The sequence below is a fragment of the Balaenoptera ricei genome, chromosome 2 (genome assembly GCF_028023285.1).
Source record: "Balaenoptera ricei isolate mBalRic1 chromosome 2, mBalRic1.hap2, whole genome shotgun sequence".
Taxonomy (NCBI): domain Eukaryota; kingdom Metazoa; phylum Chordata; class Mammalia; order Artiodactyla; family Balaenopteridae; genus Balaenoptera; species Balaenoptera ricei.
The window spans coordinates 8985726-9003954 of NC_082640.1; the positions used below are offsets into that span (position 1 = coordinate 8985726).

Sequence of the window (18229 nt, forward strand, 5' to 3'; positions counted from 1 at the left end):
AACAGAACAAAATATAGTAAATACCTATTAATAAAATATAGCAAGTAACAGACTGGAAAAAAGTACAGCAGGGACAACTAAATGTTAATAAATTTGAAAATCTAAATGAAATGGATTCCTAGAAAAATATAAAAAGCTGAAATTGGTAGAAAAGAGACCATGAAATTGAAATGGTAATCAAAGCCACCCCTTTCCTCCAAGAACAGGGCCTAAATAATTTTATAGCTGAGATTTACTAAACTTTCAAGAAATAATTGCTAGTTGATATGTTATTTCAGGAAGCTGCCCAATTCGTTTTATAAGGCTCACATAATCTTGGTTCAAAAATGAGATAGGTCTATATAAGAAAAGGGAAAAAAAGGTCTAATTCACTTATGAATAGATATAAAAATCACATACAAAATATTAGCTAATTGATTATAACAGTGTGCTGAAATAAAAAAATCATCAAGATAAGTCGTGTTTATCCAAGGAATAAAAAAGGAAAGTTCAACTTCAGAAAAACTTAACAATGTAATGTACCACATTGATAAATCAAAGGAAAATAAGAAAAGATATCTAACAACATTCATAGTGAGTGAGGAAGGGGACAGAGAAATACATAAATTAGGAGAGCACTGAACGCACCAAGGACAATGTTCTACAAACTGCACCCCGAACTGCACAGGTATTACTCAGGCTGTTCTACATGAATCATGCCCCCTGAGTAGTCAAACACAGCAGCTCTGCCTCTGTATCTGAAATTCCCCCCCCAAAGTAAAAGCAAAAAGTCCCTTAAAACACACATACTCACATATTATAAAAATTTAAACAAATAACTCTTTACAGCAGAGAAAAAAAATTCCCTATCAGAGCCCCCCACAAACACACATATTTCACCAACCCACCACACACAGGCTCCATTTATTCATTCAACAAACACTTCTGATAACCTACTATGCACCGGGCACTATATTTAGTATTGGGGATACAGCTGTGAAAGGGGCAGGGTGCCTTCCCTCCAGGAGCATTCGGGGATACCCAGGAGCCGTAAGGTGGCACAGAGCAAGGGTGACCCTCCCGGCGTCAAGGACTGTCCACAGTTCCAAGGGAACAGCATCACATGGGAACTGGAAAAAGGTTCAGGAAGCCTGGATGAGACCAAGAACCCCAGCAATTCTCATACCTGCAGTGCTTTTGGGGGAGCCTGTCGAGGGAGACACTTCTGTTTCCACAGGGACACTTGAAAAACCTCTTCACACTGTCGTGCCAGTGGTAGTTGTGCTGCTCGCTGACGCAGGTCTCCAGAGGCTTGAAGTGGGTGTAAGCGCACTGCACAGAACCAGCAGAAAGAAGGCACATGTCCGGTCAAGAGCTCCGAAGGAGAAATGAGCCAGCTGCCACAAGGGCAGCCTGTCCCGAGAGCTTCTGTTCTTTCGTCGCCACCAGGCAGGGGCCGGTGGAGCTATTATCTTCTGGCTGCAGTGATCATGTGATTTCTTGACTTTCCCCCTACTGATACCACTTTTTCTCATGTTTGCCCCAATTTCAGGTGTAAAATACACAGTAACCTTCTGTGACATCAAGGCAATGGCTAGGGCGAAGGAAGAAAAGGACTGGCAATCTCCAAGTAGCTCTGACTGGTCTGCCCTGTCTTCACTGTAGTCCCTGACTGTAAGGCAACAGATGACGACCACGGGGCCTACTCAGGAAGGATGTTGAGCCGCTCTTCCCTTCTCTCTTACAAGGCCACTGGGAAGGGTTATAAGCTTATTACCACTCCTCTTTCATACACAGCAAAACCAAGACAGATATTAAGTAATTTACTTTTAATTTTGATCCTTCAAAGGACTGAAAAGAACAAGAAATGATGGGTGAAAGCTGAAACAGAGCCAGACAGTGCAATGTAATCACACGGAGTCTAGATAAATAACTTTTGGCCTTGGCAGCCTCAAAGAGGGCAGAGTGGTATGCCAATTGTGGCAGGCAAAATAATCCCCTCAAGATGTGCACACCCTATTCCCTGGAACTTACGAGCATGTTATGTTACATGGCAAAGGGGAATTCAGGTTACAGATGGAATTACAGTTGCTAATCAGTTGATTTGTGACGAGAGGACCCCACCTCCCATTGCTGGTTTCGATGATGGAGGAAGGGGCCATGATCCAAGGGATGCAGGTGAGCTCCAGAAGCCGGGAAAGGCAAGGACATGGATTGTCCCCTAGAGCCTCCAGAAAGGAACTCACCCTACTGACACCTGGATTTTACCCCAGTGAGACCCACTTCTGACCTACAAAACTGTGAGATAATAAATTTGTGTTGTTCTAAGCCACCCAGTTGGTGGTCATTTGTTACAGCAGCAACAGGAAATGAATACACCAGCTCTGTCCTAATACAGCCATGCTGTCAGAGGAAAAGCTGTCCTATGAAGTAAAAGCTTTACTGATTCTCCACAGTCTGAACTTTCTCAAGGAAGCTCCACCTTTTTGCCCACCCCCTAAATGTAAAGGAGAATCTAAGGTTTTAAAAAGAATAAAGATAGAGAAAATTGCACTGGGTAAGCTAAACCTCTTTCTCCTCTTACATGTGCTCACGAAGCGGATTAGCCATGCAGGCATATTTCAAAGAAATGGTAATGGAAGGAGTAGTGTTCAGCAATAACTTTTTTTTTTTTTGGCCATTTTTGATTAATGTTGAGGAGTAGAGGATTTTGAATTTTCTAATAGACTCAGGGTAAATATTCTGCAAACAGAGACAATAATACAATTCACACTCTGCCCTGAGATTCAATCTAGTAGGTTAGGCCCTGAGCAGAAGGGAACAACAGTAGTTGATCATGACATCTGATGCCAAATCAAGTTGTTCAACCAAGGCCCCAGGGACTTAGGAACTATGGACTGAGGGCGTGCTAAAACTTGAGGAGAGATAAGAATACTCGGTCCAGTGGTCAAAGGGGAAGAGGCTCTTCCACAGAACCAGGAGCTGTGGCCAAATGAGGAATATCTCAATACAAAGGCTCTACCATCAGAGTTCAGTGGATGGGTCATGGGAAGCCCGGTGCTGGGCTATCGGACGCCATTTGGTTTGCAGCCTAATTAAATGACCCGGGCAGGACTCTGGTCATAAGACGTGGGCCCACACCCTACAGACTCTCCACATCCTGCTGAGCCACAGCAACCCCAGACAGGTCGTGGGGAGAACTGTCTCCCGCACTCACCGTCCTGCACGTCACGACTCGACATTTCACTTCCCGGGTGTTTCTCATCTTTTCTTCTATTTGTTCTTTTTTCACCAGGGGCTCAAAATAGTGTTCCTGCAGCTCAGCCTCGGCCTGGAATGACAAGACACCCAGAAGACCTTGTACCAAATCTGATATAGACTCAGGCAGCTGCTTAATAATAATCAAATCTGAACCGAATAGACAAGCTAACTGTATGAGGACATGGATCAATGAACCGCAACCCAAAAGACGGTAAGTAGAAACAAGCCCTTAATGGGCAAAAAGAGGGTATGAAAGCATTTGGTGATGCGCAAGACACTAAATACAAATTTAAACTACTGATGTGATTAACAGCATCATCAGGTCAAGTGCGCCCCAGAAGGGAACTGTTTGCACTGTTCCAATATAGATTCAGCTCTGGGAGGTGCTGGATGCTTCCCCAGTGATGACGCCCATTCTATTCGATACTACCCTCCAGACCAAGCACTTGGCAGGAGCAATCCCTGCTTGTCTGGAACACAGGTAGGAGGTGTGAGGGCAGAGAGATATTCAGGGCAGGATGCGGTCACAGCTCGAGTCAGTGCAGCTGCACCAGGCAAAAGGCAAAAGGTCTTTGGTGGTCACAAGAACCAAGGAACTCAGCTCTACAGCCTTTTGGGGTCTGCTTGAGCACCTCTCCTGACTGAGTTCAAGTCCAGTAGAAAGTTATATCATTGTCTCGTTAGTCCTTTGTTAATCAAAAGAAAGGCAGATCATTTGGCACATTGGCCCTAAGTGGGGGACATTTTGAAAATCTGTGGGAGTACTTCTTTTGTTATCCCAGTGACCATAACCTTTGCCACTGGCGAGGACCACGGCCGCTACACCTTCTGCAGTGCATGGAACAGTCCCCACACGTCAAGGACTGTCCTCAATGTCCTACAGGGCATCCATGTGGATGAAACACCCGATTATAACCCTCCAACCCAACAGCTTCACGTACAACACCACAACACTTGTGCATGGTTGTCACATACACTGACTGTTCCAAAAGTCCTGTGGATATGGAGAGACAACTGTGCTTTGATGTCTTCAAAAGTTTAAAAAAATAAACCACATTGTCAAAGAAACAGGCCCACGGTATTCAAGTTACTAAGAAAACACATCTACTGAGTCTTCATTGCTAGCTGCCTGATAAATCCACTTATATATACTTACAAATCCAAGCCTCTATTACTTCTTCAAGGGTAGTTGTGCCCATGTATTTTACATAATGAAATACATATTTGTATTATAAACATTTTCCTTTTTTCCTCTTTATATTACAGCTAGGATATTATATTGGTATTTTTGAAATTACTAGCTAGGTAATTTACATTATCCACAAATTTAATTTCAGGACAATAAGAGAACAATACAAGACACCTGTTATTTAAAAGGGGCATTGTGAGTGTTGGGTTGAGAACTACTGATTTAGAGCATTTGCAGGGTCCATATAAAAATGTATGAATGGAAAAATCCCTTCCCATACTGCAAGGCAGAAAATAGTAGATAGCGGAGAGCCATTAAAACATAACTTCGGGCTTCCCTGGTGGCGCAGTGGTTGAGAATCTGCCTGCCAACGCAGGGGACACGGGTTCGAGCCCTGGTCTGGGAAGATCCCACATGCCGCGGAGCAACTAGGCCCGTGAGCCGCAACTACTGAGCCTGCGCGTCTGGAGCCTGTGCTCCGCAACAAGAGAGGCCGCGACAGTGAGAGGCCCTCGCACCACGATGAAGGGTGGCCCCCGCTTGCCACAACTAGAGAAAGCCCTTGCACAGAAACGAAGACCCAACAGAGCCAAACATAAATAAATAAAATTAAAAAAAAACAAAAACAACAAAAAAACATAACTTCACAGCCATAACTACAGGTAAACTTTTTAAAGAGTTAATTAATCATTCAAAATCGAAGTATAGTTGACTTAACAATTTTATATTAGTGTTAGGTGTATAACACATTAATTCGACATTTTTATAGAATATACTTTAATCAAAGTTATAAAATATTGACTGAAACATTTTATAATACTGAAGTCAATTTAAATAATGTTGAATGATATTCTTCAATGCAACAAAGGCAAAGCTAAAATCTATTAGCAATATTCCTGTTCTTCAAAACAAACTCAAACAAACTGACATACAACTAACACCTCGGCTGAGGAAACAGGAAGAGATTCTTAGCCCACGACAGAGCGCCCGAGTCTGAGGACATCTCTGTCACCCTTGACCTTCTGGGCTCTTTTTTACCTCTTTTAGGATCCCCGTGTGCCTCGATTTTGCTTTTAGAATTGTCTGAAAATCCTCAGATTCCAGGTAGGCAAGCTGTTCTCTCCTTTTTTTCCTGGCAGGCTCCAATTCATCCTCAGCTAGAGCAGAAAGAAGAAGAGTGAACAGAGGAACCTCAGAGGGCCGGCGGGTCTCGCCGACTCAGCTGCGTCTCCCCCTACAAGACCCTTCAAACTGCATTTACCCCCACTTGGTATGAGCAAAGGATGGCTCTTAGAAGAACTGAGTTGAGAAGTACAAACTAGAATATGAGGGAGGGGATGGCAGACTTGACCACTAAATTAGAATCGTTTTCACCTTAAAATAAGAGCCAATTATGAAAATAGGTAACAACAACAAAATTCCTATTTACAAACTCATGTTAAAAGGACACTGCCAGCTTCAGAGTTTTAAAAATAAAAATAGGGCAATTTAAAACAAAGGAATTCTACTTCTTTCAAAACAAATCTTTATACTAATATGTATGTGCAAAGATCCAATGAGTAATCTCAAGTTTTCAAATTGTGCATAATTTCATTTTAATTTAATGTGACTATAAAAAACAATCAGTTCCAACTGCAGAAGTTCTACTTAGGTACTCTCCATATAGGTAAATGGAAATAAAATAATGACTTTTGATGTCAGGGAGGCTGGTCATGTTTTGGAACATTTCCTTTATAAGTAGTGTCTCTTTCCTACTGCTAAGTTTCCCATTCGCAGTACCTTGAGGAGAAAATGTGTTGTTCTTTTCTACGCGTTCCTTCACTTCCAGGACATCCTGGGGTTCCTTTAGCTTCTTAATGCTGTTTGGGTCTGTTTTTGTAAGAATCTGGCCTTTTGCCCTTAATTTGGTTATAGCAGCCAACTAAAAAAAAAGAAAAGAGAGGGAGATAAAAATCTAAAAGATGAGATAGGCGTCTGTAGCTCTGTACCCCTTTCCAGTGATTAACCAGTGAATTCTGGCTGTTCTCAAACATACATTAGCAAAATATATCTACATTTTACTTAGCATTATTAACACAATTATTAAAATTTCAAAGAATGGAAGACAGGTCTCTTAAGTTAGTAAACCAAATCTCAGCTTATTTAAATATCAATAGTTAAACTTCAGCGAGTCCTTCAGCTAGTGTGTAGGCTTTTAGACCCACAGAGGAACCACACAAACATTTTGGAAGTTTGTTTCAGAACAGACAGATTAGGATAGAATTCCAGCCCTGCCACTTACTAGTTTATAACCTGACTTAATTGTTCAGCTTCAGTTTCTACATTTATAAAATGGGGATGACAGCACTAACCTACCTTTTAGGGTTGTGGTTTTAAGGATAAAATGAGACAATGCATGCCAAGCATGTACTTGTACATAGTAAACAGCATGTATGCACATATCACAGACACATAGTAACATATGTGCATAATCGCTATTATTATTACTGTAGGTACGGCTTTGGCTTGCAGCTAGCCTTTGCCCTTCATGTGGTTCTAGCTGCTAACTAGAAATAAAGAGAAGACAGGCTCAAGTCGGGGGCTCAGGGTGACTCAGGAAGAGGAGAGAGAGACCTTGCTGAGGAGGTGGGGTTCTGACCACCCCCAATTCCCACTTCAATCAGAGCAGCTTAGCTTTTATCTGTCTACAGACTGGGCTTCTGTGTAAGATTTCTTTTAAAGAAGGATTCTTTAAACCACTATCTGACAATTCAATTGCCTCAATAATTCCAAGAATGTTTCCCCCTAATACTAGGGTCTCCAGCTGTAAAACAGTATCTTCTTCTAGGTTATCTCCTGCAGCCTGACAAGAAATAGTGTGGAGACAGTAGCTAGTTCTCTTGGATTAAGTTAATGGCATTATGTTGATACCCATTATCATTTTTTTTTTTTTTAACGTTTTTTGTTTTTTGTTTTTAATTTATTTATTTTTGGCTGTGTTCGGTCTTCGTTTCTGTGCGAGGGCTTTCTCTAGTTGCGGCAAGCGGGGGCTACTCTTCATCGCGGTGCGCGGGCCTCTCACTATCGCGGCCTCTCTTGTTGCGGAGCACAGGCTCCAGACACGCAGGCTCAGTAGTTGTGGCTCACGGGCCCAGTTGCTCCGTGGAATGTGGGATCTTCCCAGACCAGGGCTCGAACCCGTGTCCCCTGCATTGGCAGGCAGATTCTCAACCACTGCGCCACCAGGGAAGCCCGATACCCATTATCATTTAAAATTCCTTTGACTCTAATTATCATGATCAATGAATAGGTATGAGGTGACTGTCTTTCCTGGTCACAGGTATACAAAGTTTGAAATATCAGCTGTGTCTCACAGAATACAAATTCAAGTGGTGAAGAAAAGAGATGCCAGTTACCTTTTTGGCTTCTGCTAACACACTCAGTTTTGGTCTTGGTGGTGGTGACTCATCAAAAAAGAGGACATCATCTCCTTCTGAGATGTCTCTTCCAAGCTTTGGCATCTGTATGGCTGGGGCTCCTTTCAGCTTGGGGAACTCAGCCCCCGTTGGTGGAGACCAAGAAGGGGGCTGCCGAGAAGAGGATGGCACAGCTGGGCTCTCAACTTCACTCGCACTTTGGAGAAATCTTTAAAGAAACAGGCAGTCACTAACTATGCACACGAGCACAAAACATGCAGACTGGGAGACCGCAGGCAGGCCACCAGCTGATAAGCAGTGTCAGTAAAATAATTTTCCCTTCTTGGTTATTAATTCAGATTAGTGCACAGGAAAAACAATACTAGCCTCACTAACTCTTAAGCTAAGTGATTTTTCATTGAATAAGCGCTAATTGTTTCACCAGTTTAGAACTGATTACTATTTTTACCAACTGGCTTTCCAGTGGGTGCAGACTATGGAGCACCTTCAGCCCTGAAGGCGAGCTGTGGACTGTATTCCTAGCCCTCTGGTTAGCTGAGATCCTTCAGGAATTCACCGAATCTCTCTGTATTTTGTTTCCTCTACTGGGAAGAGATAACACATCTGTTACATTTGGAAGTCCTAACAGAAAGGTGCTATAATTCACACAGTGATTATTTTATATATGGCTTTAAGGACTATTTAAAAACAACAAAGGTCAGAAATCATCTAGGCCAAACCTCTCATTGTAGGGATAAAGAAATTGAGGCCCAAGACCCCACTGCTCATTAAGTGACAGGCTTAGGACTAGTGCCAGATAATCCTGGGCCAGTCTTCTCTTCCCTACCACATCCCCACTCCTGTAAGCTCCAGGCTGAGTTTGCAAATTGCCTAGCAGATCCTGCCCAAAGGTATGTCTTGTTTGGCCAGCAAAATTCTGAAAAACTTCAAACTAATGCCTTTAAACTGACGGGTGCTTTCTACTCCCTATAAGGTTCACAACTCCATATACATTTTTATGTCCATATATATACATTTACGTCACCTGTAGGCCCCTGATGAATACCTCTATAGATATCCCACCAGCACCTCAAACTAACCTGCCTGAGGCCAAATCCATTCTCTTACTTTTCCAAAGCATTTCCTCTTGACTCGTAATAGGCGTCCTTTTCCATGGAACTAGGTACCCTATAGGAGCCTAGATCTGGGACAGCATAATGGTTCAACACTGGAGTAGAACAGGTAGGTGTGAGTTCAAACTTGGCTCCACCACTTACTAACTCTCTGGTCTTCAGTTACATTAGTCATAAAACAAGGATAATAACACCTCGCAGATTACAGTAAGGACCGATGAGACGTGTGTACAGTGTAAAGCATGGTGGCTCAGTGCATGCTGGGTGACTGTAAACAGCAGCTCTTACTACCATCGGATAACTTGAGTTCAAGAGTCTTTGATTTGTTTACCTTCCACACCCATTTCCACTTGATTCTGCCTCTGAAATGACTCTCCATTCTCAGTGCCTCATTTTTATCACTGACCTGAACAAATGCAGAATCCACACATTGGCCCAGCCTGTAATTAAAAACCTAACTGTGGCAAAACTGAGAAACGGGCACCAAACAGCTCAACGCCTACTTTCCCTTTTCACAAAACTGTCTTTATATGTTACTCCTTTCTCGTTTCCACAGTGATATTAATTACTGCAGCCTGTACCACCAGGTCTCAGGATTTACCAGCATAAGTCAGAAATACATAACTTTAAATGCTTTATAATTTTAAAGGTTATGTTAAAATTAATTTTTTAAAAACTTCCAAAGTTAAAAAGGTAGCCAACCACCCCAAATCCAAAGTCACACTTTTGAAATCTATTAAGACATTCTCAGAATTCCCGAGATGAGCTATCTAAACAGGGAACATTAAATCTGTGACTCCTACCGTTTCTGTATTTCTTCTGATTTCTTTTTCCGCATCTCTAACATATGCTGCTTCTGTTGCTTCAAGAGGGCTGATGCCGAGATAGACTGGAAAGCAGGTTTCGGGCTCCCCATGATCCCTAAAACACAAGCCACAGGCTGAGGGGGTTCTGAGAGGCTGTGGGGACCCACGCGTAGACACTAGAGCAGGTACAGACTGACTCTACCTGATGACTTGACTTTGGCTAAATGATGTTTCAAGTTTCTGGCTCCAGATGTAGGCAAGTCCATCAGTTCCCTGAACTCCTCAGAGCAAGACAAGCTCTTCTGGGGTATTCCTGGAATATATAAATATCAGCATTAGAGGATTCAAAATTCAGAGTATTTTATGTCATGTGACTTATCCCTTTTAAAACTCTGCTTTCATAACTTTAGTTATTTGTAAATGAAGTAGATGGAATATCAAGAGAAAAGAGAATCCTTCACCTCTAACCTCAGACCAGTAGGACTGCAAGGGTAAGACAAATGTATCTTATTTTTGAAAAATGATTAGAATACTAATACCTGCGGGGTCATTTCATACACTATTCCTGGAATATGCACTATGCATAAGGATCCATGCTAGACCTTGACCACTGTTATGAACAGAGCCCCAAGGTCAGGGTGGAGGTGGCATTCTCCGACCTACACCTGTTTTAATGAAAGATAACCGACGAGTTTGACTAGGAACCTGATACTACTGATTCTAGTGCTGGACACTAAGAGTTAGACCCAGATACATCAAGACATTTTATTTTATTTTTTACTTTTTTGGCTGCATTGGGTCTTCGTTGCACACTGGCTTTCTCTAGTTGCAGTGAGCAGGGGCTACTCTTCGTTGCGGTGTGCAGGTTTCTCATGGCTGTGGTTTCTCTTGTTGTGGAGCATGGGCTCTAGGTGTGCGGGCTTCAGTAGCTGTGGCGCACGGGCTCTAGAGCACAGGCTCAGTAGTTGTGGCGCATGGGCTTAGTTGCTCCATGGCATGTGGGATCTTCCCGGACCAGGGAACGAACCTGTGTCCCCTGCATTGGCAGGCAGATTCTTAACCACTGCACCATCAGGGAAGTCCCCATCAAGACATTTTAAAAAGCTAAGACACAGCTAAGATTAATATGTTGTTTTTTCTTAAGATGCTGCCAACCAAGCTTGGTTCGTTCAGCTGAGGCCACATCACTCACCAAGTGTAACTTAGTGTTAGGATCTAACCAGTTTCAACCCTGAAGACTACATGTTTAAACCAGAGAAAGAAAAATAGTTATCTAGAAACAAAGTTACCGAGTTTTTGTTGAGTTTCCTGAAGGATCAAGTCTGCGCCCTTAACCACCAGATTAGTCAGAGTGGTTTGAATCTTCTTTTTAGGTGCGACAGCAGCTGCACTGAAATGACAAGAGTCACCCCCTCAAAAAAGGAAAATCACTGAACTTCAACGCTCTGTGAGGTAAAGAAGGTGCAGAAGTAGTCATTTATTACAAACTGTCAACGTTTCTCAAATCACCATGTAAGCAGACTTTCTTAATACCGTGGCCCTACAGCATAACTGGTGTGTGCATTATGTCACAGGTATAAAACAACAGGCGACCTACAAATTTGATTGAAGGCCGTTCCGGAAGAGCAAGTTGGCAAAAGAAATAAAAAATATGCCAACACTTTGATCAAGTAGACTAGGACTTATCAAGTAGTCTAGGATTTACCTAAGACCTATGCAAAAATTTAGGATATTAACGGAAGCTTTGTTTGTATTGTTAAAAGTTGGAAATGCTATAAATGTTTATCCATGGAGAATTATTTAAATTATCACAGAGCCATGTAAAAGAACACCATGTAGCCACTAAAAATAATGCCATAAGTGAATGTTCCACAAAGAAAAATTCATTATTTTATGTGGGAAAAAAGAACGTTGGCAAAGTATAGGTATATTATGATCTCATTTTATACTATTAAAACTTTATACATTTCAGAAAAAAAGGACCCCCAGAACCATATATACCAAAACTAACAGTTACTATCTAGGTGGTGGGATTATAGATGGTTTTTACTGTCTCCTTTTGGCTAAACTGTACATACATTTAAAAAAAATAACATATGTGTATTGCTTTTTGCAATTTGGTAAAATACAGAAATTATTTTAAATCTTAAAAATGTGCTTGATATCACAAAATATACAGGAAGTGAGAGTCCTCTAGCCCAATTTGTGTTGGATCGAGGACAAAATCTGTTTTGTTCTTGGACCAAGCGTAGCTCCCTTGAGCCAGGTCCCCACCTGCCGCATCCTCAGCCGTACTTTCTAGAGAACAGGGACGAGGCCATGAATCATGTGCTCAGGGACTCCAGGGAATGAGATCCCCAGAGGCCAGGCATGCCAGCCTCACCCTCCCCCGGGAGGCTCCTCTGCATATTCACTCGCTAAATTCAGTGTGGGTTCCACGAGGTCAGCAACCTCACACTAACAGTCGTGAGGGAAATGATTTCAAGTATGTCAACACTATGATTAACACTTTTAACGGCCGATCAGACCTGACAAAGCTGCACTATTCACATTAGAAGCCAAAGAGGAAGTGTGGGTTCCCTGTTAAAGACCATCATGACCTGACTTAGTTTCTCCATCTTCTGAGTGTTTTCCTCTCTTCCCGGGAATGAAAGAGGCCCTCAGCCATCTTGTTCCAGGCAGCACGTTATGAAAGATAAAACCTGTACAAGTCTTCCAGGACTGGGACAGAAACGTACAACCACTGGGTTTACTCTTAAAAGAAGACAAGCAAGACCCCTGACCCCAAAGAAGCCCTGAGAATGTCTCACATTGAGGCTGCATACGAGGCCGAAGAAACTCCTCCGTAGTAAAAACCATCCTGACACAGCCTTTCTTTCAGGCTGATGCCTTTGCGGGCAAACTTCTTGGGAATTCGGCCGCCGGAGAAGGTGGACTGCAGGTCGGCCCGCCTGGCACTGAGCTTCTTGTACTGGGCCTGGATGTGATACTGACAGTACTCACAGTCATTCTGTAAAAAGGAAGAGCGGCTCATCAGCGTTAGGGAGACAGGCCGGGGACAACGTTAATAGACACAGCTCCTTTCTCCCAGTCTCACAGAGAGCTATTCTGCGGGCAGAAGCCTCCCTGCTGACCTCCGAGACCATTCTCAACGCACAGCTAAGCAGCAACTTAGAAGTTCTTTTCCTAGGTAAGGATGGGGGGGCGGGGATAAATTGGGAGATTGGGATTGACATATACACACTACTATATATAAAATAGATAACTGTAAGGACCTACTGTATAGCACAGGGAACTCTACTCAATACCCTGTAATGGCCTGTATGGGAAAAGAAGCTAAAAAAGAGTGGATATATGTATTGATATATGTATAACTGATTCAGTTTGCTGTACACCTGAAACCAACACAACACTGTAAACCAACTCTACGCCAATAAAAATTAAAAACAAAAAGTGGGGTTGGGGGGAGAAGTTCTTCCCCTAAACTCCTCAGAACAAACTACTTGGGTGAAAGAAAAAGTGGCATCATTCACTGCCTTTGCCTTCTTTCTACAATGGAAGTAAAATCAGCTTCTAGGATGAACCTTGAAAAGGTTATGCTAGGGACTTCCCTGGTGGCACAGTGGTTAAGAATCCGTCTGCCAGTGCAGGGGACATGGGTTCGAGCCCTGGTCCGGGAGATCCCACATGCCGCGGAGCAACTAAGCCTGTGAGCCACAACTACTGAGCCTGTGCTCTAGAGCCCGAGAGCCACAAATACTGAGCCCGCGTGCTGCAACTACTGAAGCCCACGCGCCTAGAGCCCGTGCTCCGCGACAAGAGAAGCCACGGCAATGAGAAGCCCGTGCACCGCAACGAAGAGTAGCCCCTGCTCTCTGCAACTAGAGAAAGCCTGCGGGCAGCAACAAAGACCCAACGCAGCCAAAAATAAAATAAATAAATAAATTTATTTAAAAAAAAGAAAAGAAAAGAAAAGGTTATGCTAAGCGAAAGAAGTCAGACACAAAGGTCCCATGTTGTATGATTCCTTTTATGGCATATATCCAGAGACAGAAAGCAGATTACAGGTCACCAGAGAAGTGGTTACTTAATAGGGAGGGGGTGTTTTTTTTTTTTTTTTTTTTTTTTTTTTTTTTTTAAATTTTATAGCTACTTTTATTTTTATTTATTTATTTATTTTTGGCTGTGCTGGGTCTTCAGTTCGTGCGAGGGCTTTCTCTAGTTGCGGCAAGTGGGGGCCACTCTTCATCGCGGTGCGGGGACCGCTCTTCATCGCGGTGCGCGGGCCTTTCACTATCGCGGCCCCTCCCGTTGCGGGGCACAGGCTCCAGACGCGCAGGCTCAGTAGTTGTGGCTCACGGGCCCAGTTGCTCCGTGGCATGTGGGATCTTCCCAGACCAGGGCTCGAACCCGTGTCCCCTGCATTAGCAGGCAGATTCTCAACCACTGCGCCACCAGGGAAGCCCGGGAGGGGGTGTTTTTATGGGGTGATGAAAAGGTTTGGAAGTTAGAAGAAGCTGGTGGTTGCACAACAAAGCGAATACACTAAATATTACTGACGTGTACATTTTAAAATCGTCAATTATACATAATGTGAATTTTAACTCAATAAAAGTTAAAAAATAAAACAAAATCAGTTTCTGGTGAGGTTTTCTGTTTCTCTGGTTGACTCTTGGACGCATGCTACCCTTTCAGTGAAAGGAACAAAGAGAAACTCTGAAGTATTATCCTATTGGGTGAACCTCAGAGATGGTGGCAGTGGTGGTTTAAGTGATTTGTCAAGTACTCCCCCTGAGACCTCTTTTTCCAACTATCTCCCTCCTTCCTATGTCCTGCTCACTAGTTCATCTGTTAGACAAGAATGAGGGAAATGAAAAGAGATGAAACCAAAATCTGTCATTTAATCCTTTCAAAGAGCTCTAAGAAGTACCCCTTAGATGGATAGTATCCACTGGGATGGCTGTAATCAAAGACAGACAATAACAAGTGTTGGCCGGGATGTGGAGAAACTAGAACACTTACATACTACTGGGGAGAATGTAAAAGTCACTTTGGAAACCAGTTTGGTGGTTCCTCAAAAGCCTAAACATAGAGTTACCATAAGACCCAGCAATTCCATCCGAGGTATATATATACCCGAGGGAACTGAAAATGGACAGCCACACAAAAACCTGTACATGAATGTTTACAGCAGCATTATCCGTAACAGTCAAATGCAAAACAACCCAAATGTCCATCAACCAATAAATGGATAAAAAGAGTGTGGTCATCAATGAAATATTATTCAACCATAAAAAGGAATGAAGTGCTAATAATGGCTTTGTAGCATGGATATATAGCACAGATGAATCTTAAAAGCATTATGCTAAGTGAAAGAAGCCAGACACAAAAGACACATATTATACAATTCCATTGTATGAAACGTCCAGAATAGGCAAATTTATAGAGACAGAAAGTAGATTAGTGGCTGCCAGGACTTGGGGGGAGAGAAGAATGGGGAATGACTGCTAATGGATATGGGTTTTTTGGAAGGGTACTGAAAATGTTCTGAAATTACATAGTGGTGATGGCTGCACAACTCTCTGAATATATTAAAAATTACTAAATTGTGCACTTCAGAATTGTGAATTGTCTGGTATGTGAATTCTATCTCAATAAAGCTTTTATTTTTTTAAAAAGAAAGCTCTAAGAAAAGGTATAATAGAGTTAAGTATTGACTGAAATAAGGTTTCAGTGTATTTCATCATTAGTGTTTAATCTCCAGCACTACAAAGAATTGAGGGCAAATTAAAATTCTCTCTTTCTTATACCTCCTAGTCAGCTAGCAATAAAAGATCACTTTCCTAAGAGGTTAAATCTTTCCCCCACCCTCAGCTTTGTAAACTGGCCATTATTAACCACACATTCAATTTTCTCACTTTGATGTTTCCTGTTATGTAGGAAACTCAGTTCCAAACAGGTCATTACAGGTAAAGTACCTGTAATTTATTCCTATTAGTTTCTGTCTTTAGCAAAAACCACCCCAACAAAGCTGAAACCTACCAAATTCACAGTCTGTGTACACGGTTCTCCATTCTTCTTCTTTGCTTTACAGGTTCCCAGGTCAAGAGCTTCCCCCATAATTAAGATCTTTTGAGGATGATCAATAGATAAGCACACCTGTAGAAAAAAGGAGGAGTTGGAGTTAAAAGCAGACAAAGGTATGGCCTTTCAACAGCAAGAATGGATATAACAACAGTTGGCGTGAGTTAAGAAGGCTTTTTATCCTTTTTATCAGTGCACTGGAATTTGAAGCCAGTGCTCCATAAGACAGCTGTAGAAATGGGAGGTGTAGAAGACACTTTTAATTCTCCACCCACTATCTATTTTCTCCTGTGTCTTTGCTATCAGAATCCAAACGCTCAGCCTTAGATGATGGATCCAGTTCCCAGTTTTCCCAGAATTCTTTGTAGCTAGTGATGGTCATGTGACTCCACTCAGCAGGGAAGGTAGCTGGGAAAGCTTCTGCTTTCCTTTAAAAGCAGAGCAAGGAGCCTGGTTCACTTCCTGCCTTGAATGGAAATGTGATTGCTAGAGCTTCACAGCCATCTTGTGACCAAGAGGAAAAGGCTGAGAGACTCATGGACACCAGCCCTGGCGGCACCACATTGCCTATGTCTGGATTTTTTATTATGTAAGAAAAACAAACCCCAGGGTTTACTATTAAAAAGAAACTGTAGTGAAGTTTTTCTGTTATTTGTAGCCAAACACCTTCCTAACCAATAAATGAAGACTTGCTGCCCTTCTCTGTGAAAGCAAGGAATGAAATAACTTAGTCTCTCACCCCTTGTGATATAATAATCTGTCTACAACAGAAGCAGTAGCTTCTTGCTGGCTTGAGTGGAGAAACTGTTGCTATTCATACTGTATCTAAGTTTGCAATTTACTAGAGAATCAGTAGGTAGTACCCGAACTCTAATGATGCTTGAGAAGATGAAAATTCACTTTAAAAATGAAAATTCATGGGAGATCTAAGGGAACCTGAGCCCAAGAGTTGAAAGAATTCCAGGAACCTTGGAACAAATTTGAAAAGATATAATGAAAGAAGTTATTATAAAATACTCTAGAGTAGTCTGAAATTCAGAATATTGGTGGGTGAGGGGTAGATGAATAAACAAACAAAAAGCCAGTTTAATGGAGACAAAAGAATATAAAAGCTTGACTACCTGGAGGTAGACCAATATAAATGTTTTTGATAGAACTCAGCTAAGTTATAAAGACCAAAAAAAAAAAAAAAAAAAAAAAAATCATGGAAACAGAGCCTTACATCCTCTGAACCATCCTTGGGCTTCATGGGGTTCGCGTTGAGCAGCCCTATGACGGTACCCTGCTCAGTCTTCCAGAGTTCTTTGTGAACCTCTCCAAACAGGAACAGTGACACGTACCGCGTCAGGTCACGAAGATCATTCAGTCGCCAGATGCTAAATGTTTTCCCCTGGAGCAAACATTTATTCTTATTTTTAATAAATTTTGAACAATGGGTTACAATGTCTCCATTTACAGTTCGAGTGTTCTACTGTGGAAAAATATCTAAGTATAACCCACCCTGAATATGTAATCATCAGCATGTCTGCTAATTATAAATTAATCCTTTCTCTAGGTTTTGGTATGACTCTTCTCATTTTAGAAATGAAGGTGAAGAAAAGCAAGCCAATAGCAAACTTGTTACTAGCAGATACAAACTATGATATATAAAATATTTAAACAACAGGACTACTACTGTATAGCACAGGGAACTATATTCAATATCCTGTAATAAACCATAATGGAAAAGAATATGAAAAAGAATATATATATGTATAACTGGATCACTTTGCTGTACACCAAAAACTAACACAACATTGTAAATCAACTATACTTCAGTAAAAAAAAGAACTTACTGATATAAATTTAGTAAATATTATTTATCACTGATTATGTTATTAATATTAATAAGGAGGTTTCAGCTTAATGTTTCTAAATCTTTCCTTAGCTTAGAAGAAAAAAGCATCATTTAAAGAAAACTAGTTGTATTTAACTGTAAAATTTTGGAAATACTATGACATATCAAGAAGTGCAACTCAAAATGCTGCCCACTTATAATATGAACATCTTCCATGTTTACAGATTTTTTTTTAAACAAAATAATTCACACAACATTGAATCAAGCTATTTCAGAGGCAGCCCAGAGTGGGTATGGTTACAGGTTACGGTGAGCTATCGCCTAGACTCAAGTATTCTAATTATTCTCCCAAGGATTTATACAGAGGAGTTCAGATAAATTTCACACCTATTATTTCCATGTCATTATAGCCAGTAGTGATGCAATTAGAAACTTAAGCAAATGAAAACCAGACTTGCTCACATTTAGCGAGATAGAACAGGGCTAGAGCAGGATTCAGAATCTGAAACTCAAGCCCTCGTGTCAGAGCTCATAAAAAAATCTAA

The 18229-nt window shown here is 41.7% G+C and overlaps 1 protein-coding gene across 6 annotated transcripts in view; it reads right to left on the bottom strand.

Moving 5' to 3' along the window:
* MCM10 (minichromosome maintenance 10 replication initiation factor) overlaps positions 1-18229 on the bottom strand; it is a 64433-nt gene that overhangs the window by 31363 nt on the left and 14841 nt on the right. For all 6 annotated transcript variants that reach the window (XM_059910681.1, XM_059910653.1, XM_059910637.1 and 3 more), the window contains 11 exons: positions 17070-17237; positions 15806-15922; positions 12574-12773; positions 11053-11153; positions 9966-10076; positions 9761-9878; positions 7825-8053; positions 6209-6350; positions 5468-5586; positions 3197-3310; positions 1166-1311 (listed from right to left, as the gene is read on the bottom strand). In XM_059910681.1, the coding sequence (XP_059766664.1) occupies positions 1166-1311; positions 3197-3310; positions 5468-5586; positions 6209-6350; positions 7825-8053; positions 9761-9878; positions 9966-10076; positions 11053-11153; positions 12574-12773; positions 15806-15922; positions 17070-17237 (1565 nt within the window). The remainder of the gene's footprint in view (positions 1-1165; positions 1312-3196; positions 3311-5467; positions 5587-6208; positions 6351-7824; positions 8054-9760; positions 9879-9965; positions 10077-11052; positions 11154-12573; positions 12774-15805; positions 15923-17069; positions 17238-18229) is intronic.